Raw genomic sequence first — 27,404 nt, forward strand, 5'->3', positions numbered from 1 at the left:
ACTCTTTGTTTTGGTGTGTAGATTGCGCTCCTAGCGGCCGAGCTACGAACTTGAAAACTATTTCCAGCGATTTTTCTTGGTTGATTTATTAATCAAAATTTTTTACCGAAGCTCTAGGGGGACACCCTGTATATAAGTTTGCTGCAAAAGAATTTTAAAAAGTACAGATAACATCTCCGAAAAAGCGATGTGTATATTTTTCTGAAACAGCATTTCAATTCAACATATTCACAGAACATTCACAGAACGTTCTACCGTTCCCCTCCCCCTCCCCCTCAAGCACATCAATCATAAAAAAAAATCCTAGAATTTTGGACCATACCATTTTTTTTTAAATGCGAATTTAAAAACTATTTGGTAAACCCTGAAAAGGTAAACCCTTAAATAAATTATTAGTAGACATTTTATTGCATTTTGTGGGTATGTAGAATGATAATAAAAAAACTAGATAGGTACCTCTAGCAAATTGTAAATAAGCGGCAAAATTACGTGATTTCTCAACTTTTTCACAACCCATGAAAATCTAAGCGACCTATCGGAAAATTAGTTATTTACGTTGTAGGCAATTAAATTACATACAATTTAAGGTATTTAAAGTCATACTTCGGCAATTTGGTAACTGAAAAATAAAGGTCGACCGCGGAAAAATCAGTTTTTGACCGTGAAAATTGTTGCTCTAGATATTTGTTAATTAATTTCGTTTTTTGCAACTAATTGTTTAATTATTACTAAACGTTAATTTTAGAAGTTAATATCACAGATATAGGTTCTAATTGATCGATTGATCTTTACAATTAACAAAATAGGATGTGCAAAACAGCGTTATAAATAAATTGTCCCAGGGACAGGCAAAAACCGCTCGGGAATTCGCTCTTTTTGCATTAGATAGAGCTTATTTCTACGGCAATTAAAAAAAGAAGAAATTACCTATATACGCCTGTTTGTTCCTAAGATAGTATAAAGTGAATTGTTAATTAACTATGGACGTATCGAACTGTGATTATTAGAGACAATTAAAGAAAAGGTTAAACTGTTATTTTCAAAAAGCTTTGCACTGATTGTTCATGTAATAAATTCGTTAGCAGCAGCAAAAGTAAACGTTCTGTCTCTATATCTCGAGAATTGATACAATTTTGATGTTTTTTTTTTTTGGTTTTATAATAATAATTTATTTATAACGCTGTTTTGCATATCCTACTCTATTAGATGTAAAGAGCAACTTAATTTTAACTTTTTGAAAACTTTATTTTCATGGGCAGTAAAAAAGTAAAAAAAAACACGTAATTTTGCTACTTATTTGAAATTTACAAATTTAGCGTCAGATCTTTCGAGTTACTTTTTTTATAATATCATTCTAAATACCCTTCATCGTCATAAAGTGCAACAAAAAGTCAGTATTTCTAAGAAACATAATCTTTTTGGTTTTGTTCAAAGAAGGAGCCGTTTTAAACTTTTTTATTTTAAGATAAATGAACCACACAGACAAATAAATTTAAAAACAAACAATTTATGATAATCTTTTGTTACACAAACTTGAAAGATGACGTGAAGTGTAAATATGCATAGAAACATGAAAGGTTTCATAAACTTCTAGTACTGTCTATGTTATTACAACAGATAACATTATTTTTTCACATTAAAACTGAAGATAACAGTTTGTAAGCAAAAATAATGAAAATTCGCGCCAGAAGCCACTATCATGAAAGTGCATCGTAATGGAGCCAGACGGCTTGGAAGCATAACTATAAAGCTTTTAAATTAATGAAAATAGTGAGTAGTTTGTTACAGTTTATGTTTTATGCTTAAAATATTAAAATAAAGTAATAAAGTGTGAAAAGTAAATGTTTCAATGAAATAACAAAGTGAAATTGTAATCTGATAATGTAGAATGCAAATATATGACTGTACAGTGTTCAAAAAATCCAAAACATTTCGTTAATTGTCAACATAACCATGGAAAAGACATGCAGACACGGTGTGTCAAAAATTAAAGGTTTTAAGGCCGATTGGATTGAATTGAAATTAAACTTAGCAAGAAGAGAAATATTAAATTTTTAACTGTTCATGTAGAAGACGATTTCAAATACTTATTGCTTTTAGATTATAAGAAATTTTCTAAAATTGAAAATTGATCTTTAAAGTACAAAAACAGTAGAGATAAAACGTAATAACCCCCGTACAAATTCAATATTAAATGCTTGACTTTCTCCTGCATTCTAAGGGATGTCCCAAATTTCACGCAACCTTCATTACTTTTAAAATATTGCTCAACAATGAAAACGCGTTATTCTTTCGAGTGGCGCTCCATTTTTGATAATCTTCAACTGTCAGCTGCCATCCTTTTTTTTCGTTGGCAACACTTTTTGGGACACCCGATACAATTAGAAACTAGATTTCTTTTAGGTCGGCAAAAATAAATAACTTATACATTAAAAATTCCATACGTTTCTGTATTATCGTTTCTGTATTATTTTTATAATAAGTTGTACTAAATTTAATCAACTTTGTTGCATTTTTTATTCTATTTGATTGTTTTTACAAATTATTTCAATAAAATTAGGCACGTTGTAAACGACTCTTAATTCGTCGTACAGGTATGTGTGTATCCATATCGAAAAATGAAGTAACGTGTGGTATATCTTATCGTAGTGAACACTCATTAAGAATTGGCAGGCACAATGACTTAAAGATGAAACTGAAATTACAGTCAACCTACAAAATCAGTGGCTACTAGCAGTTTGTTAAGTATTGTAATATGGGTCGCAAGATAACGTAGACATTTAAAAAATATTTTTTGTACCCAAACCGCTCATTTAATTAAAAGAGACCGAAAAACTTCCAAATTATATCACCTTTCAAATAAAAAATAGTTGTTATTATTGCCCAAAAATAATACAATTTTGTAGGAGTTATAAATTTAAAAAAACACCCTGTATAACACCAAAATGTGTAGATTCAAAGCAAAAGTATATACTCCCAAAATAATCAAAATCGAATCATACGTATTCGAGTTATTTACAAAATTCAAAAAATATTTACGAACTTTGAGAACATCTAGCGATCAAACGAAGCGATTTTGGATATAGGTGAATTAGCCTAAATCTGCCTATTTTGAGTCCACGAATCTGTGGCCGTCCGTTGTACACGTTATTCTAGGACACCCTGTATATGTCCCATAAATAAGTTTATCCACGACTATTGTATAATGTACCCATTATACGTCTGTTTGCTCGACCTTAATAATACCCATTAATCACGGCAGTGATTAATGAGTCATTAATCACTACTGTCAGATGCTTCCTTAATTTAGCTATAATATTATATTGTTCTGCTACAAACNGAAATTACAGTCAACCTACAAAATCAGTGGCTACTAGCAGTTTGTTAAGTATTGTAATATGGGTCGCAAGATAACGTAGACATTTAAAAAATATTTTATGTATCCAAACCGCTCATTTAATTAAAAGAGACCGAAAAATTTCCAAATTATATCACCTATCAAATAAAAAATAGTTGTATTATTGCCGAAAAATAATACAATTTTGTAGGAGTTATAAATTTAAAAAAACATCATGTATAACACTAAAATGTGTAAATTGAAAGCAAAAGTCCATACTCCCAAAATAATCAAAATCGAATTAGCTTAAATCTGCCTATTTTGAGTCCACGAATCTGTGGTCGTCCGTTGTACACGTTATTCTAGGACACCCTGTATATGTCCCATAAATAAGTTTATATCATTTTCGTGAATTATTATTATTATTATCTACTTAACTTGTGACATTTGTGACATGAATCTATTTTAAAATTAATACAGGTAATCAATAATTATATTTCAGGTTTTTTTTTAAGAAAAAAAACCGGTTGGTTTTTATAACGGTAACAGTTTTTATTTGACGAAGTGCGTAAAACCTAGAACAAGCACTATGAATTCACTTTGATTATAATTAACAATAACTAACCAATAAACTGCAGTCGTTCCTAATTTCTAATTTATACTACATTATCAATTTCTTTATCTCAACCGTCATCGACGTTGCACCGAAAAACTTGGGGAGAGATACAAATAAACTCTTAATTTCACAAAATACATTACAATTATGTACTTAGCACTGCTTGTTGTTATGACAAACACTTAATTTTTAGACGCGAAGCCGTAAACTATAAGAAACGTAGGAGTACATAAGTGACGCCGAACTGATTTCGAATGTTTTTTGCGAACATGCGCAATGATTTTTCCAACCGTTTTTAAAGCTGGCCATACACTAAAATGACATAAAATATGAAACGGTGATCACGAAATGTTATAGTAAAGTTCGTTTTAATTTTATTATTTACTGAACGAGGAAAATACTATCTTCTCTTTTAGATGTTAGGAAACATGTCTTGTATTTGTACAGTGTTTTTCGTTTCAGGTTTATTAACTTTTTTTAATAATTCTTTTTCCACAAATAATCGAGGTTCAAAAGTGATACGGCAGATATATTCATAATAATCACTCTACAGGGTGATTATTAAAGTTCAATATAATACTAGACATAAAATAGATATTTTGAACAACGTCGTTTACATTAATTTAAATTATACACTGTAATGTGAGTGAAAGCAATAACCGTACGAAGTAAATCCATTGAGTAAGGAAAATTATTGAATACATTTTCACTCAACATTGAGCATTTTGATAATTTAACTCATTTGTGACAATTTTTGAACTAAAACTGAATACTTGGTGCACTTGTAGCTAAATCGTAGTAAATGCCCTCATTCTATGGTTGTCGTGCGTTGTCTTTGTCTATTCCCATCGTCCCCATTAGGTCATCTTGTGGCGTGGTGTATGGCGTGTAGTGCCGGTTATTTTGGTGAAAATTATGTTTAAATGCAGTGGTTTGATTGAAATACTATATTGAGTCTCGATTAATATTTGGTTAAATAAACGGATATTTAAATTGAAATAACAATTAAGCCCACGTTTTTTGTTTATTTACATAGAAAAATTATCATTTCTGATGTTATTTAGAAGCCGTTAAAGCAAAAATCTCATGTGTTTTACCCAACCCGAAACATATAGCGGCTGGACTATAAGGAGTCTAACTTAGTAAAAGATTCATTTAAACCTTTTGCGCTAATTTGGACCTAAAAAACACCCTCCAGAAGTTTGGCAGTTGATTTGAGAGACCCACGTAAAGCAATTTAAAAGAGTCTCAATAAACAAGAACACCGTCGACAGATCCAATAATTCTAATGCACTGCGAAGCGGTTAATCGATTTAATATTCTCTTTTTAACCGTCGTTCCACAAATAAATAGAATAATACACATTCGCTTTGTTGATACAGTCCGCCGTGTCCAATAAAAACCGGTACGCCCCCGTCTCATCGCAAAGATGATTTATATTCCTTTCAATTGTGCCCGTAATAAATTACGAAGAAGAAATACAACCCATTTTAAACCTAAAATTCCAGTAAATAGAGTGGCTTCGTGAAAAGGTACAAAGTAGAGAATACGCTGTACCGCATTAGTTCAGAAAAGCGTGTCGGAATAAGTTGAGGATTGATTATATGGGGTGCGACACAATGCGCCGTACATATCGTGTTGGGTCCTTTTCATTCATTTGTTTGCCTTTATAATTGTTACATGTTGCTTTAGCTTGCATTTGTTCCCATAGTACACTCAACACTGATGTATCACATTTAGAAAATTTAGTTACAGCGGAAGAATGGAGGTCGATTAAGCTAGTAGGTAGAGCGAGTTGAATGTGTAAAAGCTGCATTCAGATAGGATGAGAAGCGAATCGACTATATTAGTATATCGAAAATTGCTTACATTTGTATTCGCAATTCGTGCCTTTCACGACAGATTCCTGTAATTGGACGTATAATGGATATTTGATTGGGTGGCGAATTTGCAAATATGAAGCTAATTTGGGAACTACGGGTAGCTTTTTTTGTAAATGTCACTTATTGAACAGAAAAATGAAAAGTTCTTGTTTAAAATATACTAATAATTTTGTAAGTCCCGTGGTAAGTTAAGTGGTTTATAAATTGCAAAGTACCAGAGTAGACGTTCAATCACACCCTATGGTGGCTCCGCTATGGCTATGCAGAGATGTTCGCATCAGGAATTCCGCTTTTGGGCCCTCTAGATTTTTCGCTCCCCTGGGATAGATTCATTAATTACATTAATGTCTAGGCTTGTCGTTCAGAATAGTGGTTCGTCTTTATACAGGGTGTTTCAGGATTAAGTCGACAAACTTTAAGGAGATATTCCTCATAAAAAATTAAGAAAAAAATCGAGTATAATTTTTTTCCCAGAGACGCTTCATTTTCGAAGTATAGTGAGTTAAAGATTTTTAAAAATATTCGAATTTTTTAAATAACTTCTAAATGAAGAAGGCTATTTAAGCCAAATTTGGCACGACGCATCTTCTTATAAGATACCATTTTTCCATAGAAGTAGAAGTCCCGCAAGCAACCAGTGGCGGAGTTATGGGGACTCACACATTAAATTATAAAAAAAATAATACGGCCCTACTGAAAATAAAAAAATGATGCTGTTTTTAGATGGAACAGTTTGTTATTGACAAAAAGTGTACATTCACTTTTTTCCTAACTCTTATAGTTTCATGGCAAAATTGATTTTTCGGCAGGGTGCTTCTGGATTCTGTCGATAAACTTTAGGAAGACGTTCCTCATAAAACCTAAAAAAATATAGTACCTATCAAAATTGGTCTTAATCTCGAGTATGTGTGAGTCAAATAAGCCTTTTTCTCTCCCCTTCCCTTAGGTTTAACCAATAGTATTAAAATTATTTAGGACATGCTTCGTTTTTGAGTGTTTTTTTTTTAGAAAAAATATTTTTGATGAAAACAATAGAAATATTTAAGTACCTAACATCTATTGTGACTATGTCGTAATGCGACAACGTAACGACCCTTGCAATAATCCTAATTTTTTTCAGGCGGTTTGTAGTCGCTTCATTTACTTTGGAAACTTTTAAATAAAATAAGATGGCAAACAATACATGAAAATTTATTTGTAAATTGAAACAACCAAAAAATTACCAATTAATATTATACCTAGACAAAGCGAAAAGCGAATCGAAAATTAAATGATTTAAAAAATATGTTGTTCAAAATGGGCGCCTCCGGACTGTAGACAAGCACGACATGTTCTAATATGGAGGTAGTGGCCGATCGACATTGAATTGGAGTTAATTCTCGACACGCTTGGACTATTCGCTGTCTTAGATCTTCTAGGGCAGGGGTCGGCAAGTAATTTTAGATGGGGTCCGGATACTTTTAAAAATTTTTAACAAGGTCCAGAAAAAAAATTCATATTTCTTACAAATTTTCATTTGAACTCAAATTTAATCTGCTTACTAACCATTAAGAACTCAAAACACTCACACAATTGTAAAATACTAGAAAAAATGATTAGGTTGGCACTCAAACGTAAAAAAACATTTTTTAAATAATTTATTTGAGTAATTNGCACAATGACTTAAAGATCAAACTGAAATTACAGTCAACCTACAAAATCAGTGGCTACTAGCAGTTTGTTAAGTATTGTAATATGGGTCGCAAGATAACGTAGACATTTAAAAAATATTTTATGTATCCAAACCGCTCATTTAATTAAAAGAGACCGAAAAATTTCCAAATTATATCACCTATCAAATAAAAAATAGTTGTATTATTGCCGAAAAATAATACAATTTTGTAGGAGTTATAAATTTAAAAAAACATCATGTATAACACTAAAATGTGTAAATTGAAAGCAAAAGTCCATACTCCCAAAATAATCAAAATCGAATTAGCTTAAATCTGCCTATTTTGAGTCCACGAATCTGTGGTCGTCCGTTGTACACGTTATTCTAGGACACCCTGTATATGTCCCATAAATAAGTTTATATCATTTTCGTGAATTATTATTATTATTATCTACTTAACTTGTGACATTTGTGACATGAATCTATTTTAAAATTAATACAGGTAATCAATAATTATATTTCAGGTTTTTTTTTAAGAAAAAAAACCGGTTGGTTTTTATAACGGTAACAGTTTTTATTTGACGAAGTGCGTAAAACCTAGAACAAGCACTATGAATTCACTTTGATTATAATTAACAATAACTAACCAATAAACTGCAGTCGTTCCTAATTTCTAATTTATACTACATTATCAATTTCTTTATCTCAACCGTCATCGACGTTGCACCGAAAAACTTGGGGAGAGATACAAATAAACTCTTAATTTCACAAAATACATTACAATTATGTACTTAGCACTGCTTGTTGTTATGACAAACACTTAATTTTTAGACGCGAAGCCGTAAACTATAAGAAACGTAGGAGTACATAAGTGACGCCGAACTGATTTCGAATGTTTTTTGCGAACATGCGCAATGATTTTTCCAACCGTTTTTAAAGCTGGCCATACACTAAAATGACATAAAATATGAAACGGTGATCACGAAATGTTATAGTAAAGTTCGTTTTAATTTTATTATTTACTGAACGAGGAAAATACTATCTTCTCTTTTAGATGTTAGGAAACATGTCTTGTATTTGTACAGTGTTTTTCGTTTCAGGTTTATTAACTTTTTTTAATAATTCTTTTTCCACAAATAATCGAGGTTCAAAAGTGATACGGCAGATATATTCATAATAATCACTCTACAGGGTGATTATTAAAGTTCAATATAATACTAGACATAAAATAGATATTTTGAACAACGTCGTTTACATTAATTTAAATTATACACTGTAATGTGAGTGAAAGCAATAACCGTACGAAGTAAATCCATTGAGTAAGGAAAATTATTGAATACATTTTCACTCAACATTGAGCATTTTGATAATTTAACTCATTTGTGACAATTTTTGAACTAAAACTGAATACTTGGTGCACTTGTAGCTAAATCGTAGTAAATGCCCTCATTCTATGGTTGTCGTGCGTTGTCTTTGTCTATTCCCATCGTCCCCATTAGGTCATCTTGTGGCGTGGTGTATGGCGTGTAGTGCCGGTTATTTTGGTGAAAATTATGTTTAAATGCAGTGGTTTGATTGAAATACTATATTGAGTCTCGATTAATATTTGGTTAAATAAACGGATATTTAAATTGAAATAACAATTAAGCCCACGTTTTTTGTTTATTTACATAGAAAAATTATCATTTCTGATGTTATTTAGAAGCCGTTAAAGCAAAAATCTCATGTGTTTTACCCAACCCGAAACATATAGCGGCTGGACTATAAGGAGTCTAACTTAGTAAAAGATTCATTTAAACCTTTTGCGCTAATTTGGACCTAAAAAACACCCTCCAGAAGTTTGGCAGTTGATTTGAGAGACCCACGTAAAGCAATTTAAAAGAGTCTCAATAAACAAGAACACCGTCGACAGATCCAATAATTCTAATGCACTGCGAAGCGGTTAATCGATTTAATATTCTCTTTTTAACCGTCGTTCCACAAATAAATAGAATAATACACATTCGCTTTGTTGATACAGTCCGCCGTGTCCAATAAAAACCGGTACGCCCCCGTCTCATCGCAAAGATGATTTATATTCCTTTCAATTGTGCCCGTAATAAATTACGAAGAAGAAATACAACCCATTTTAAACCTAAAATTCCAGTAAATAGAGTGGCTTCGTGAAAAGGTACAAAGTAGAGAATACGCTGTACCGCATTAGTTCAGAAAAGCGTGTCGGAATAAGTTGAGGATTGATTATATGGGGTGCGACACAATGCGCCGTACATATCGTGTTGGGTCCTTTTCATTCATTTGTTTGCCTTTATAATTGTTACATGTTGCTTTAGCTTGCATTTGTTCCCATAGTACACTCAACACTGATGTATCACATTTAGAAAATTTAGTTACAGCGGAAGAATGGAGGTCGATTAAGCTAGTAGGTAGAGCGAGTTGAATGTGTAAAAGCTGCATTCAGATAGGATGAGAAGCGAATCGACTATATTAGTATATCGAAAATTGCTTACATTTGTATTCGCAATTCGTGCCTTTCACGACAGATTCCTGTAATTGGACGTATAATGGATATTTGATTGGGTGGCGAATTTGCAAATATGAAGCTAATTTGGGAACTACGGGTAGCTTTTTTTGTAAATGTCACTTATTGAACAGAAAAATGAAAAGTTCTTGTTTAAAATATACTAATAATTTTGTAAGTCCCGTGGTAAGTTAAGTGGTTTATAAATTGCAAAGTACCAGAGTAGACGTTCAATCACACCCTATGGTGGCTCCGCTATGGCTATGCAGAGATTTTCGCATCAGAATTCCGCTTTTGGCCCCTCTAGATTTTTCGCTCCCCTGGGATAGATTCATTAATTACATTAATGTCTGGGCTTATCGTTCAGAATAGTGGTTCGTCTTTATACAGAGTGTTTCAGGATTAAGTCGACAAACTTTAAGGAGATATTCCTCATGAAAAAAATAAGAAAAAAATCAAGTATAAATTTTTTTCCAGAGACGCTTCATTTTCGAAATATAAGGCGTTAAAGATTTTTTAAAAAATTCGAATTTTTTAAATAACTTCTAAATGAAGAAGGCTATTTAAGCCAAATTTGGCCATGAAACTATAAGAGTTAAGAAAAAAGTGAATGTACACTTTTTGTCAATAACAAACTGTTCTATCTAAAAACAGCATCATTTTTTACTTTCAGTAGGGCCGTATTATTTTTTTTAAATAATTTAATGAGTCTGAGTCCCCATAACTCCGCCACTGGTTGCTTGCGGGACTTCTACTTCTATAAAAAAAATGGTATCTTATAAGAAGATGTGTCATGCCAAATTTGGCTTAAATAGCCTTCTTCATTTAGAAGATATTTAAAAAATTCGAATTTTTAAAAAAATCTTTAACGCCCTATATTTCGAAAATGAAGCGACTCTGGAAAAAAATGTATACTTGATTTTTTCTTATTTTTTTTATGAGGAATATCTCCTTAAAGTTTGTCGACTTAATCCTGAAACACCTTGTATTGTGCCTCTGTTTTAATTTGTTTAAGTTTATGACTTTTATTTCCCAAAGCTCGGAAGTTTTAGAAATTTTGACAATTTCTTTAACAATTTATCGGATGTATAAAATAATTATTATTTCGTCCCTATATTGAAACAATTCAATTTTCATGGATTCTCACCACTGTAGTTTCAGGAATCAGCATCGAGAGCAAATACAGATGTAAGCAATACATTCTAAAGAGGCAGATATAGCGTTCCAAACGAGACGTGCTTCGATGGCCTAAGTGCTTGCTTTGCGGTTACCTATGGAAGCATATGGTTTGGTTTCATCGTTCCGACACACAGTAGAGCCACGTAAGATGCTTCGCCAGCCGGTGGGGGGGTCGCAGCGGCCTAGAGATTTTCGAATATGCAAAACTAAAGCCATATCTACACACACACTCACACAAACACAATATCTGCTAGTTACGCCAGTCAACAGGCCAAAGTACAAAAAGTAAATTAAAAAATTATTATTGACATCATGCAGATTGATAATTATTATTTTAGTATGTTTGGGAATGTAATGATGTTCAAAAGTGTTGAAATTATTTTATAAAAATTGATTTCTTAAATTCTGAAAAATCACGGTTTGTGTTAACAAAATATATGTTTTGTAAGATTTTTATTCACTTATATTTTACAAATGTACGTCTACTTGATTCAAAAGTAAATATTTTGTCTCGATAATATTAAAATGGAGTAATCCAAACATAACTGTACTTTTTGCATATACCTACTTTTATTATTTCATAATTAAAATTAAAAACTCTACGAAATTATATTTTATTATACCGTAAAAATCATACTCTAAACCTGCTCCTTTTCTTACTTTCAGGACTTTAACCCTATTAACTGGCATAATGACTTTTCAGAAAGTTAAATGTAAGCCGCTTTGTTCGTCGAGTATAATAAAATTCGAAATTTGAAGCAACTACAAAGGGTAAATCTACAAGGATTATTTTTATATAGTAAATATTAAATACAGTAAGCATTGAGAAAACGAATGACAATTTGTTTTTAAGCAACAATATACGATATACAAAACTGCTGGATATTTCAAACCTAGACATCTATCACTAACAGTTAAATACATGATGGTAATGATGAATGGGTAATTATTTGGCAACAACTTCAAGTGAAAATAAATATTTCATTCAATACTGAGTTAATTTTGTTTTTTTTTATAAAAAACTGATAGCCTAGCAATGTATGTATCCAAGGTTGTTCTTATTTGGCAAAAGAATCACTTAATTTAGTTTAAATATCCAAATACCTTGCTAAACCATTTCTTTGGAAGACCATATTGCTCAAAGAATAATAAATTAAACAAAATCCTTTTGTGTTAGCTATGTCTACTTTCAGTTTCACACCACTCCTCAATTAGACATGTCATTGACAAGAAGTAGCTTATTACAAATCAAGTCTATAATAAGTGATAAAAATAAAAGAAGTCCAAGATTAGACCCCTGAGGAGCACCTAAAGCAGTCGCAAATAGATTCATAGATTCAAATTAGATACATTCTATTACAGCAATTTGAGAATGTTCAAATTAATTTGTTTCTATGGGAGTTTACAATAAAAGATTTTGGAGATAAATTTACGCACGGGATATATTATTGTTAAGGATATTGCAATAAAGCGATATTAATTCATAACTTTTCTGTCATTCGCAATCTGAAAAAGTTAAAATGAGTTTTTTGTTGTACATCCAAATATGCTAAAGAAATACCTTCTTCGTCAGCTATAAAAAAAATAGCTACAAAGAGATTTTTGTATCTTAAATTCTATATAAAAAGGAATATTTAATATTCTTCTACTGTTTCATTCTTTTTCTCGATGATTGGACTTTGCAGAGCTTCCTGCTTATGCGGAAGTAATTTTACCTTTGTTTTTACATTCGCACCTTTGACATTTTAGAGAATGTCAACAGGGCTTTTTTTCGAATGTTTCTCTCTTGAATTGTAAAAATATATGTCTACCCACTACAAGCAAGAATTGTATAACGAGGAAAAGTTGTTTTTTTTTGTAGAATAAAAACAAGAATCATTCTCTGAGGATAAACAATTATGTTAGATATTTCCTTTCACATTTACATTTTTACTGTGACGATGTCAGAAGTGGGATATTTAAATGATGATGTGGCAAAATCCATAACCTAATCTTTTTACGATTATTTTCAAAGCTGTACCTACACGATTTAATATTCTTCACGGCAACTTGATTTTAAAAATAAGAACTGTTTTTTGGGCAAATAAACAATGTGTTTCTTCTTGATCATTCTGATTAGACTGTTCGATAAATGCAGTAATTAAGAATATACCGGTTGGTGCTAAATTGTTTCCCAATATCTTTAATACGAAAAATAAAGAAAATACCATTTTTTGCAAACTTTTCCCGATTATAAGTGTTGATCATACATTTTAAAAGTCTTTCGAGATACCGTATTCATAATTTCAACTGTTTGTCGAAACGAAGCGAAAGTTTATGTTTGACCAATGAATGTTAAACTTTACTTTACGACAAGGCGATTTTCAGTTCATTTTATTTTCTCGTCTTATTACAATCTATTGATGAGTGACAGAATGTAATAATGACCACTCAGTTTGGATAATTCTAGTATACGTACTTGTGTCATTCCTTATTACTCCTATAGGGAGTAACCCCCAATAATATATATTTGATAATAATAAATTTGTGCCCTCCAATGCATACTCTCACGTGAGGTACATACCATAAAAAAATAATAGAGGTGTATCTTCGCAACTAAGATTAGGACGATTATTTAATGTTTCTTATTCCCCCAATTGTATCTTATTCCCCCATCCTCCCCTATTTCTGGAATTTCCACCTCTTCACATTCCCCCAGCCCACCTACCTACCCGCAGGTATCCTCTTTACTGTCTGCTTTATACCCTTTAACTAGCACAATACTGAAGAGCGTGGGTGTAATGTTACCCGAGAATTTCATAACACAGTTAAATATTTGTCGCGGCTCCCGTTGAAATAATATGAAATATATTGCACGTGTGTGTGTGACATTTAAATACTGTGTTAAAATGAATTTTGAGGTAATGCCCAACACCGAGCGTACATTATTTCGCAACCAGGTCATGTGTACGAAACAGAGGATTTACTACTGTGTGGGTTTTTATTGTGCCGCCATTAAACTAAATAGAAATGCAGCGATCCGCACCCCATGCTGGAAGTCTAATTGAAATTTATCTCGTCTAAATTGACTTTTGCAGGTGTTTATGCCCCAATAAGCCTGAGCAATCCAAGTGTCACCTCAATCGTGGCCCATTTTGAATAAAGAGAAGATGACGTCTGTTAAAAATCTCAACTTACTTAATAGTTTAGCGTATTCATATTTAATCAATACATTTAGACCAAAATTATCCGAAATTCTCAATGAATGGAGATGTCATAAATTTAAAAGCTTTTTCCTTAAGATAAGGATATAAAGCAGAGAGTAAAGCAACTATGAAGCAAAGAGTATCGCGTTAAAGGAACAGCGAGATGAAATTATCACCCATCTTTCGAATCCAACCGCAAAAACTGTAAATAAAGTCCGCATCTAGAGAGCCAGGTGCTGGTGATTCTCGGGAGGCGCTCACAATTTCGCCTGTTTCGAATTTTTCCGCGGAAACACCAAGAATGCCAAGAAATTTAAATTGAAGCTTACATAGATCTAAGATTTCAGCCAGATGCCGTAATAGGTCGAGACAATCACAATAATCTCTCAAATTCAAAGAGGCCAGAGGCCAAAATTCATACTGAAGAGCAGTGTCTGATAATAATTGAAGCGTATTTTTTACTGACTGTCGATAGATTTTGCTTCAAAATAGCTAGTAATCTAATTAACTAATGCTATTCAACCAGCATGGATTTGATTTGGTCTGACCTGATTGTCTTTACCGTTGTTTTACTGTTAACAGTAACTGGTTGGTATTTAACTTTCTCTAAATTTTCGGCGAGTCACAGAAAAATTCAAGAAGAACTATATCGAGAAAGGTATCCAGAGCGCGCGCCTCATTTCTGATCATAGAATCTTTATAAGATTGGAGGCGACCTTGCGACGAAATGAAGATGCATTTTCTGTTCGGAAAAATCAAATAATTGACCGAAGAGTAAGAAACATTCTTAGTACAGCTAGACTGTTACAGTATTTCGAACAAAATCCACGAAATTCTATACGGCAGGCTAGCCGGAAATTGAATTTGGATAAATCAGCCGTTCAACGAATTTTAAAGACCAATGGGTAACACTCCTCGATTGTTTTTATGGGGGAGTTTTAAAAAATAAGGTTTACAAAACACCTTCGCGAGATATTAATCATTTGAAAGAAAAAATCACAAATGCTTGTAATGAGTTAAACGGTGAATTGTTAATAAACGCAACCCATAAAGAAGTCAGCCGAAGATTGGATATGTAGACCCATACTATCGAGTTTGGGACACCCTATACATACCCCACTTCTGGTAGAGAGAGTCTACTATCACCTGGGATATCCTACTAGTTATTTTAATGGTTTATTAAAACGCCTTCAAAATTAAATTCCTAATAACCACAATCAATTTGTATTCGAGGTCTGCCTACACTGTACCTACTCATATTTGACAAAACTCCGCTCGTATAGTCAAGTTCTTTGCTGAAGAGTACTTACATCCCCTTTGTTAAGCTTTCGTGCGTTTGGCCTCTCTTATTCGGTGCTATTCTTGCTACTCCGCTGTTTTATCAGGTTTAATATTTTGCTACCCACACCGCAGTCTCACTCTTTTCGATATTTGTATCAACAACTCTGTGTTTTAATATAAATATGTTTTGCGCCCACCGTAAAGAATATAATCAAGGTGAAAAAAGGCCGCTGCTTTTCTGAGGGATATTAACTTTGTTAACCCAGGGAATCTTTCATCAAAGTATATATTTTTTTTGGTTCAGCAGCGTTATTGTTGTAATGAATTAAAGTTAGTACCTTTGACCTTTCAAGGGATATGACATGTCGGTGGAGATATATAAAAATGTAGGTTTTAATTTACTTTTGTTAAGTAAAAATTTCTTAATATCAACTTGTTTCTTGGGAGACTTTATTATATGAAAATAATTATTTGTGGGATTGTTCAAAGTATTTTTTTCAGTTGTGGGTGTTTTGCCGCAATATAAATTAAAATAGTTCCTTTGATGATTTTAACAAACTTATATTTGATATATTATGATGACTAATTTCTCTTTCGTGCCAATAAATTACCTAGCAGGTTCACAGGAGGGATAAGAAATTCTTTGTATCGTAACGATATCGCTTACACTGACTAATGAAAGCAGGAGTTTGTGGAAAGACTCGAACTCCATTAAAGTTATACATGAATTTCGGGCCTCGACTGAAATTAATGTAAACTGAAATTCTACATAATTCAACCAGTATCGATCAAAGCCGTTTGCCAGATAAGAAATATTCCCCATTTTGTGCCATAAAGTTCGCCGCAAATTTGTTGTACGAATAAAGTTTGTAGACTTGTGTGTTTTACATCCAAACTTGAATAACCGTGGCCACGTGACGGTAAGAGATTGCAAGTATCCCAGTTTATGATGGAAATGCACTTTAGATTATGCTCATCTCTGCAACTGCAGACCCATTAGTCTAACATCTGCGACTTGCAAGTTAATGGAACGAATTATTTGTAATGATCTAGTCATATTTTTTTGTTAAACAACATCATACCCTGGAAAGATGGACCTTGAATGACTCCAAAATGGCCAGACGGGTGCAGGCATAAATGGACGCAGAACCAGATGGAGTTTAAGCTTTAGTCTGGGGAGGTTTCCCATTGTATTTCAAGCAGAAAAGCTATTAAGGCTTTGGACACACACAAGGTATGCTCAAAACTTATGCGGGAATGTTTACCAATGCTGACAGAACTGGCTACCACAAATAGTTAGATTGTGTTGGGTGGCAGGACACAAAGGCATTGACGGAAACGAGGAAGCGCATGAGCTTACTGGGAAGGGATGCAAAAGGGATTTCGTTGATCCGGAAACCTTCTGTGACACATCTCCCAGTGAGGTCAGGGCAAATTGTCAGAACTTGGGAAATACTGGGTTTTGAGGCCAGTGTCGTTTGAAGAACGAATAAGTTGCTGGACTTGAATAAAATTCGGCTCAGAAAAGTGACAGGTTACCATAAAGGGACACTGTCTCTTTAGGGAAGTAAGACCTGTAGACAGTCCGGTCTGCCAGAATGTGACTTGGGGGATGAAACTTCTCTACATATCCTGGGCGATTGCTCAGAATTTGCATGTAGTAAAATGACGTTTTTAGGAAAGCCCAAGGAGTTGAGAGAATAGCCGGTAAGGAAGATTTTGGACTTTATTAAAAGGATAATGCTACAATGTTCCATAGTTCTTGCATTCAAAAATAGTTAATTAAACGACATATATATGAGGGTGGGGGGACGTATTTCAAAGTCAGCTGAGTGTACTTTATTAAAGTAGGATTAAAGTTTGTCGCCTTAAATTTAAGACACCTCGTACACCTTTAAGTTGTCACATCAGCCTCAGTATAAAAATACAAATGCTTCAGTAATAAAAGGATACACTACGGTACAGAAAAATAAATGTCGGCATGTAGCAGGGAAGTTATAAAAATATAATTTTTCACTACCTACCCTCTGCAAAGTCAAGGCGTAACATGGAATATGAAATATTATTGTCTCACTTTTTATGTATGCCGTGAAAGAATATGGCTTCGAGGGAATTTTCCTTTTATAATTTCATGCAAAAAACATTTGCAATATATTGTTAATGCCGTGGGATGGTGTACCTGCTCTATATTATTTAAATAAACCTGAGTTCGTTCGTTGTGTTTCAGGTAATTTTCCTGCTTAAAAAAATACTCACTTTATAGCACGTAACGGTTTACGATATAATTTGGTGGCACCGGATGGGGAAGCGAATTTCCTTTTTAATGAAATTTCGTATAAAAAAAGTTAATTCAAAACTTAATAGAATGTCGTGCAGTTCTGCAAAATGACTTTATACTCGTGGAGGATTGGTCAATTTGTATGTAGGTACGTACATAGGTGTTCCAGATAAATCTAAAATAGGAATAGCGAAATTTATGCAAAATTATATTACAATTTGAAATAGTACTCTCTATTTTTTCTATGTCTTATAAATTTAATATTTCTTCTATTGTGTGGTTTGATTAGTTTTAAAATTTTAAGTTATTCAGACAAATGTGTTCTCCTCAGATAGGTTGTTGTTTTTCAGTTATTGTCAAATTTGTGGATTTTGTCTATATTCTTATTTCGGTTGAACAATCCAGACAGACAAAATTTTAAAGTTAACCATACCTTTCCGAAGGCTTTTGATACATTGAATCCGAATCCAACCCCTGAAATGCTCCACAAAAGCTCACATCAGGTTTTCAATACATCTCAACCCAAAAGTGCGAAAAACACGTTCTTGAAGTTATTTTTCTCCAAAAAACTGGTTATGGCATATAAAATGACTACTCTTCCCCTTCAAAATGCATTATCAATCGAGTATCCTTCCCTTCTAATAAACCACTAATTACTTGGAGTAAAAATGTGTCATTTTGAATTTTATGAAGCTGATTTCAAGTTCGTAATCAGCGACCGGGAAACCTGAAGGACTAGAAGGAATTTAGGTGTTTGTAAATCGACTCTTTCCTCTTTTTGGATGCTTATCTGATGCTACTATGTCACCGAATGTCGGTGATTACTCGAAACTGGTCAATTTCAACAAACTATTTCATTAAAATGGACTTTGAATAAGAAGAGTAGTACTTTCGGACGCCATAACGAGTTTCATACATAACCTTAAATATAGCGAAAACTGTGTTTGTTGAACTTTAAGGTTAGGATACCTCTAAAATACCTCGAAAAATTAGTTAGGTTTCTAGTTTAAAAGCCCAATGGCCTTTTATCGGTCTGTGTAATTAAAAAAATATATTCTATAGAGAAAATATTGTACCTGTAGCCTAGAATCAGTTTGAAATCATTTTGAATTCAAAACAAAGGAAGGTTTGGAGCTTTTCTTACCACTTCTTAACTGTAGATGTTTTTATTTAGTGCCAAGTATAAGTTTTCAGCCACGACAGTTAAATAATTCCAAATATTGCAAATTTTCACCACCAAGAACGGCAGTGACAACATTTTTAACATTAAGGCGATGTTTCGCATTGTATTAGCAATGCCCTATCTTCAAATTTAGTTAGTGCAACTCATTTGGTTTCGAAAATTCAATACCTATGTATGTTTTCAACCACGAAAATTAAATAATTCCAAATATTTCGAATTTTCACCACCAAGAACGTCGGTTACAACATTTTTAACATTAAGGCGATGTTTCGCATTGTATTAGCAATGCCCTATCTAAAAATTTAGTTATGCAACTCACTCGGTTTCGAAAATTCAATACCTATGTTATGATCTTAAACTTGAGGGTAGTTGTTCTTACTTTTTTATCTTTACGTTAATCAAATATTTTTAAATTAAGCGACTTCACATTAATGACAACCTATAATTACTATTTAGTGAGGGAATATGGAAAATCTGGAAAGCAAGAGCTAGGGATAAACTCAGCAAATCCACCTATCTTAACACTGATTCGGTTGGCTGATTCCCCTCCTGTAAACATTAACTTGTGACATTGACATTATATTTCAAGTTCAATCAATAAACTTCCCATACAATGTGATGGAAAAGGAATCCTGAGTGACGATTTGTTTTAATTATTAAAAAATTTAAAATATTCGTAGTAGCGTTAATATTACGACAGATTTCCAAACCCGCAATATGGTAAAAATGTCGATTTTTTAATGTCATAGCAGCTATATGTAACAAAATTTTCGAATTAACTAACAAAGTAGCAGGATATTAAAGTCGAAGGTACCGCGGGTGTTATAGGATAATAATACACTCGGTCAACGTACATTATTGTTCTTGCAACATCCTAGGTAACTTAATTACTATAAAATATCTTTTTTCTTTGTAGCAAAAATACACAATTATATAGAAAAGCAAAATATTTATCCACTTTTCTACGAGCTTCTCAACAAAAAACAAAACAATACTAAATTAATTTTTAAATAATTATTATTGGAATCAGATAGGTATTTCTTTAGCATACACATAAATATGTCAGTTTCACGTTTATTTCTCTGTAGGAGTGTTCAGATATAAAATTCATTAAATATTTATTGTGCTTGACGCACTACCAATCAGGTCACCCCTCTAAAAATTTTCCCAGACGCAGGATTCGAACGACATTCTTTTTATAGATAGCGGTTTTCAAGAAGGTCATGACGTACTGCTTTTTTTTAGAAGCAATTTTACGGAAGAACTCTTCAGATACTTTCTTTTTTACATTTTAAAATTCGAATGACAATTACCTATTAAATTTAAAATGTTGAAACCATATAAAAAAATCCTAAATTGTAATTTTAAATTGATGGTGATTGATTACCTAGCAAGGTTTTTAATAAAAAAATTGCTTCCAAAAATGACAGGGATGCCATTGAACTGAATATGCTACGTTGTAGACATGATACAAAAAGGTGTCTCTAAAGGGTCTGTGCAATGCTACAACAGATAAAGTACGACTCAAAATAAGTGTCAGTTGAAAAAAATAAATAACATTTTCTTTAATTATACATTTACAAATTTAAATGCCTTTTTCTTGAAAACGGTTAACTTTAGAGATATTAGCAAAGTAAACCTATTTTAAGCAGAAAAGTTGAGGGAAAAGATTTTCCCAGCCCAAAGTGAAATACACAGTGGTCCAAAAAAGTTTTGGCAGTTTAAAAGCGTCCTAATGGTCGCTTGTGACGCTCTCTAGAAGATACAACGAAATCGTCGATAAATTCGAATTTCTCATTCCAAAAAACCTCCTCGCACGAAATTTCACGAAATTAGCTCGAAGTAATCGAAAGATATTAAAGAAAATGTTATTTATTTTTTCAACCCTTTAGTTATTATGAATATTTGGACTAAGGCAAGTTTAGTTCAATCGACTTATTTTGAGCCGTACTGATGTAGCGTTGTACAGACGCCTTAGGGACACCCTGTATATTATTATATTATAGGTAAGTGTTTTGTTTCTAAGGACAAGCTTGGATTGATTCATACATATACAATTTCGGAAACATCTGCTGCTTTTTCGTATACTGTATGTGTGCATATCAGATGTCGAAAATTATTATTTTCATATGTTTTCGCAACTTCGTTAATCAGTTTTTAAAAAATAATGTCAAATAATGTCCATATTAGGTTGGTTTACTGTTTATTAAATTAAACGATTTAGAATGAGTGTTGAATTTATATTCAACAAAGTGTTAGTCCTACTAATACCTGAAAATGGTGGAAATAATGGAAATAATGAACTGATTATTGGACAAATTGTACAGAATATCTCACATTTAGTTGGTGCACGGCGCCACATAAATCTATGTGTGTTAAGATTGTACTAACATTCAAAAGAAACACATCAAAGTTTCGTCACATTTCGACCATTACCAGGGCGGATCTGTCTAAATATCCCACTTCTTCGATATAAGAAGAGCACATAATAAAAGCGTAGATCCCTAGATCTGGGCGAGGTCCGGAACATTTTTAAAATTGCAAAAATGTTTAAAAAATTTAAACAATACCTATTTTATCTGAGTTTTTTCTTTTTTTTTGGAACCTATGCATTTTGGAACAATATTGAAGAGGAAAAAAAAAGTTTTATAATTGAATTTTGCACAATATACTGTAAGTTAACAATGTTTAAATTACGTTGTTAAATTATGTATTACCGGTGTTGTAAAATACCAATAATTGATGAAAATCAAGTTTTTTGGATAATTTTTTTAAAGTATATTAAATTGCTCCGAGGGCATTCTAATTTTGGTAAAAAAAACTTTAAAGTATAATAAAATAACACCAAATTTCATTAAAATTGATTAGATAGTTTTCGCAAAACAATTTTTTGAAAAAAATTTTGAAAAATGTTTCGAGTTTTCAAAATGTTGCACAGCCTTAAATAAAGTATCTAGATAATTGAAAATTTTTTCACATAGAAAACACCGCTCAACCTTTCAAATGGTTTTTGAAAAGTTGAAATCGGTTGATTAGGACGGCGACAGTAAATTTTTAAAGTTAACACTCTTTTTATTATTTTCAAATAATTAGATTACATTTATCAATTTGCAAATTAGTTTTTTCAAAAATTATAATTTTAAAGTACTCGGAAAGACGCTTCTTTTAAAAAAAAGTTAAATTCCGTTTATTGGTTCTCGAGATATAAGCGGTCAAAGTTTATCGACATTTACCGTTAATTTATAAACAATTTAGAAATAATCTTTGATCCAGTGGCTTCGTTTTTCCGAGTTCTAAACTGGAAAAAATTTTCATATCCATAAGTTATCGCCAACATATTTAAATCAGCGGAAAAGCTGTCGCTCGCACACGCGAAAAGTAACTCAAAACACGAAAAGTGGGGGAGGGGGCTTTCACTCCGAGACTGAATTCGGAGGTTCAAAATGCGAAGGTACGAAAAAAATTGCATTATCTCGGCTTCTAATGGATCAATTTCGATTTTTTTTTTAATCCGATGTCTCGCGAGCCAAGGAATTTGAATATCGTAATGCCAAATGTCTAATTTGCACATATTTTGTTATAAACAAAGTTTATTATTTATGCATTAAATATACTGTATATTTTATCCTATACTATTACATATTTTCAATAAAAAAAATTGTTTACGTATATATTTCAACGCTCTGAATATGATTGTATTTAGTTATAATTATTACAATTGTTTAAATAATTTTTATTTAATCAAATTAAAAAAAAAAATTTGGTAATTAATTTTTTGTTACCTAAATACAGATGAAATTAAGAAAAAATAGTACTTTAAAATTATAATTTTTGAAAGAAACTAAATTGTAAATTGATAAATGTAATCTAATTGTTTAAAAATAAAAAATGAGTTAACTTTAGAAATTTACTATGGCCGTCCTAATCAACCGATTTCAATTTTTCAAAAACCATTTGAAAGGTTGAGCGGTCTTTTCTATGTGAAAAAATATTCAAGTATCTAGATTTGAGGCTGTGCAACATTTTGAAAATTCGAAATTTTTTTTTCAAAATTTTTTCTGAAAATTATTTTGCGAAAACTGTCGAACCTATTTTAATGAAATTTGGTGTGTTGTTTTATTATACTCGAAAGATTTTTTTACCAAATTTAGAATGCACTCGAAGCAATTAAAATATTTAAAAAAAATTATCCACAAAACTTGATTATTTTGCCGTTTTTTCCTCAATTATTACTATTTTGCAACATCGGTAATAAATGTAAACATTGTTAACTTACAGTATATTGTGCAAAATTAAATTCTAAAACTTTTTTCTTCTTCAATATTCTTTCAAAATGCATAGGTTCCAAGACATAAGTAACAAAACTCAGATAAAATAGGTACTTTTTTAAATATTTTAAACATTTTTGCAATTTTCAAAATGTTCCGGTTGTACTGAAGGTATTCCAGCAAAAATTAGCTTGCCCCCTCTCACATCCACCTCAAAACAGATCCGCCCTGGTCTATATCGAGATATTGAAGTTTTAGTGACGCTATTTTTGACATTTTGAGAACAATGAACACAATCGAATTTCGTGAGCTGATTAAACACTGTTTTTTGATGGGCAAAAATACCGTTGAAGCTCAGCAATGGCTGAGCAACAGTTTCCGGTGGTTTGTTGAGTTTAAACCGAGTCTTACGGACATCGACGCGACGGTACTGATCGCTCGGAACGTCCAAATAATGTGACAACACCAGAAAACATAAAAAGAATCCTCAGAATTGTCTTGAATTTCGACGATTTTTTTGATGTTTTCTGACGTTGTTACCTCATTTGGACGTCCTTAGCCTTCAGCAACATCGTTGTCCTTGAAGAAGTAGAGCCAGTTCGTTTCCAGACAGCTCAGAACAATTGAAGAGTTAACCCATCACCCACTAAAACTGTTGAGATAACCTGTACAACTTTATTGATCTCTACCTTCAGCGTAAACCGATGGAATTAGAAGAGTGCTCAGTTGAAATTAAACCAATATTATGCGTATGAACGAACAGAAATATAATCTATAACTACGCTAATATTGACACTGTCTACGTCTACGTCTACGTCCACCTCCACCTATACAGACCGCAGCTTAGCTTCGGCGAATGCCCAGCAAATATACTTAGGCCCGGTCGGGGACCAGCGACTAATCTCGGATCTAGTGGGTCTTTACTTACCAAAAGGAAGCTCGAAGCGGCAGTCGACCAGCAGGGAATGGCCCGTCGGCATCTTCGTCCCTACCACCTCCCCGTCTCTCATCACCAGCTCCGCCTCGAGCGACAACCATTGGCCGTTCCCTTCCTGAAATTACGTGCACAACAGCTAGATTACTACTTCTATGGTGACGTGTAACTATGCTAAGTAGTCTTACTAAGGGGATTTGATTGAGAAGATTATTGGGAGGTCTGCGTCGCGCTGAGATTATTTCGTTACGTTAGAAACTGCAAAACGGTGCTTAAAACTGTCAAAACTTATTGAGAACCCCTGGAATCGCCCCCGAGTTACATGCTACACAAAAAGGGGTGCATAGTTATGGCCGTAAATGACGCGCTACTCGCTTTTTCTTCTTACTTTTTGTTGTAAACAGAAAACTTTCTAATTCAGCTTCAGCTAATCACGAGTCCTGCGTTTGTTTTACATTTTCATTAAGGAAAGTGTGATTAATGTTATATTTTTAATTTTTTTTAATTTTTTTTTAAATTCTTATTTCAACTGTGTGTTCTTTCTGTGAAGGAACATTGTGCTTGTGTTGTGTGTATTAGTAAGTGCAAATATACAGTTCTCGCCTAAAATATGGAATAAATTCAGTAAAAACGAAATAAATTTTTTTTGGGAAAAATCCTCGAACAGTCGAGTTTTCTCCTATGTATTGTATCAATTATATTTACTGTTTAAAAAATATCTAGTTTTTTTATCTATACCATTGACGATACATCCTATATAAGTATAATTTTTTCCTGTGCCAATCTAAAACATGCTCTCAACATCGAGCTAAACGGAAAGAAATTCCTGAAATACAATTCAGTGAGAACCTGCCTACACGCCCTGCTTGTTCGGCAGATTGTAATTCTCTTCAATCTATGAACGTACTCTACTAAATTATGAAATTGAGCCAACTAAATTTGGTGGTCTATATGTTGCTCTAAAAATATTCCATGTTCATATGTTGTCACATCCATTTATAATTAAAATACGCGTTTAGGAGTATCCGTTTTGGTTAAATTCAAATGCGGGTTTATAAATTTAATTAAAAATGCAATTTAAAATTATTTGTTCTCCGGAATTATATTTATCCATGCGGAATTTTGTAATTGTAACAATAAATTAAATTGGTCTCTACATATCTAACTGTCATGTAACAATAATTTTATTTGGCCTTGCGGCGTTAGGATGATGGGCGCAAACTAAACAATGATACACAGAAAAATAAGTAGTAGTTGTCTAAAGTCCATTTTTCGATCTTAGCTCAATAAATATAATCCTGGCTAGCTCGGTGTATTGAGGATTCAGTAAATATTAAAAAATTATAAAGTTTGTGCTAAGTAAGAAAACGAGTTTCAATAGAGACCAAGGAAAAAGAAAACATACATTAAAAAAACAAAATTTCTGTGGAATTTATGTGGAAACTTAGGGAGGTTTATCTGATTTGGAATTGACGAACAAATATTCATAAAATAATGAATATAAGCTTATTAATAAGAAAATCCTCAAAAACGTAAGCGAGCGAACGACGAGCGAGCCAGCAAAGTGTAACGTTGCCAAATCTAAAGGCTTACTACTTTAGTCACTAGCGAATCCACAGAAACTCTCGTTAGACTTTAGACGTACCTCCGTACCCGATAAACCTCCTTAAGAAAAAAAAACGATTATTGTGTTTGATGGAAATAAAAATATGTCGAATTTGAAAAATCCTTTGTACTTAACTATATCCTATAACCAATCAAGTAAGTCAGAATTGGTTTGAACCGCTAAACTAAGCTAGAAAAAATGTAAGATATATGTATATAAAACCAACCAAGGTAAGGTTATCTTATCAATTTGAGAAATGCTAGCCATTAGATTGTACAGCAAACTTCATTTATGATGAGATATCTAGCACAGAAATACACATCTGCTTTTATATAAAGATGCGTCATAAAAAATGGAGTCAATGTCGTAAAAAAATTGTTTGTAAAATCCTTATAGTTTCCGAGAAAAAATTTATTGAAATTGTAGTACCTTCAACCTTTACATCGCTAGGCGCTACATCTCTAGCGTCATTCGCGTCGTGTGTTGAGCGATTCTGAATACCGAAATCCGTTAGTATTATCGTTGTTGCAAGAGTGTTTACATTAGTTTTTCAAGTGTCAGAAATGGCTTATGTGCATAGCAACTCGGAGTTGATGGATATCGTTTTAAAAACTTTTTTACTAAAAATTAAAAACATATCCATTTCTTTGAAAAGATATTTTGCACCTTTTAGAGTATATTGAAAAAATATAATAAAATTCATTCATTTTTCTGCTTGTTATGATTTAGCACTAAATTTTTTTTCTATTATATGCTTCTTTTACGTTGTACAAGAATGTTTTAAAAAATTAGATAACATTATCGAATATTACCGAAGGATTTTTTTTTTGAAACTGTGAAATATTTTTATAATTTAATAGTAGGTGTACAAAGTGTGAAAGCTGCTAAATGTAAAGAAATATTAAAACGGCTTTATTATGTTTCATAAATAAACCGAAAACGCTCCTTAGAAGTGTGTAAAAAAATTAAATTCATACTCTTAAAGGTGTCAAAAAAGCAATATTTATTTATACTCGTTCTAAATATAATCTTTTAAATTAATTTTAGTTAAAAACTGTGTATTGCAGCAGTCAGCAGATTTACATCAGGGAGCCTATTTAAGCAGAAATTATTACGTGTTAATGAGTAATTTTAAAGCAGCGAAGCATTCAACAGATGGTCTAATTTTATAACAACATCTGCAAACAAACCCTTTGACAGACTAATGAGACTTGTTACCTATGGAAATTTCTCTCCGAAGTAAAAATACTGGTCTTATTAAAGGTCATCTAAATATAAAAAAATGTAGAATAAATTATATTTTAACTCGCCGACGCCTTTGTAAAGTTTTAATTACAAAAGTGATAATTTCGTTCGTTGACAAATTGAAGGCTATTCGTATTCCCGTTTGTGAGTTTCCCAAAAACTAAAAAGAGACAAAAAAATCATCATTCATTCAAATATTAATTTAAAAAAAATAATGGCGTACCTAGTTTCCTTATAACA

General features: G+C 32.4%; 1 protein-coding gene across 1 annotated transcript in view; it reads right to left on the reverse strand.

The window, feature by feature from the left end:
- LOC108910349 (protein unc-13 homolog B) overlaps nt 1-27,404 on the reverse strand; it is a 465,101-nt gene that overhangs the window by 352,057 nt on the left and 85,640 nt on the right. Inside the window, exon 5 of the mRNA XM_018715183.1 lies at nt 24,308-24,431. Coding sequence (XP_018570699.1) covers nt 24,308-24,431 — 124 coding nt within the window. The remainder of the gene's footprint in view (nt 1-24,307; nt 24,432-27,404) is intronic.

Source organism: Anoplophora glabripennis, unplaced genomic scaffold, assembly GCF_000390285.2.
Source record: "Anoplophora glabripennis isolate ALB-LARVAE unplaced genomic scaffold, Agla_2.0 scaffold1, whole genome shotgun sequence".
Classification (NCBI taxonomy): Eukaryota; Metazoa; Arthropoda; class Insecta; order Coleoptera; family Cerambycidae; genus Anoplophora; species Anoplophora glabripennis.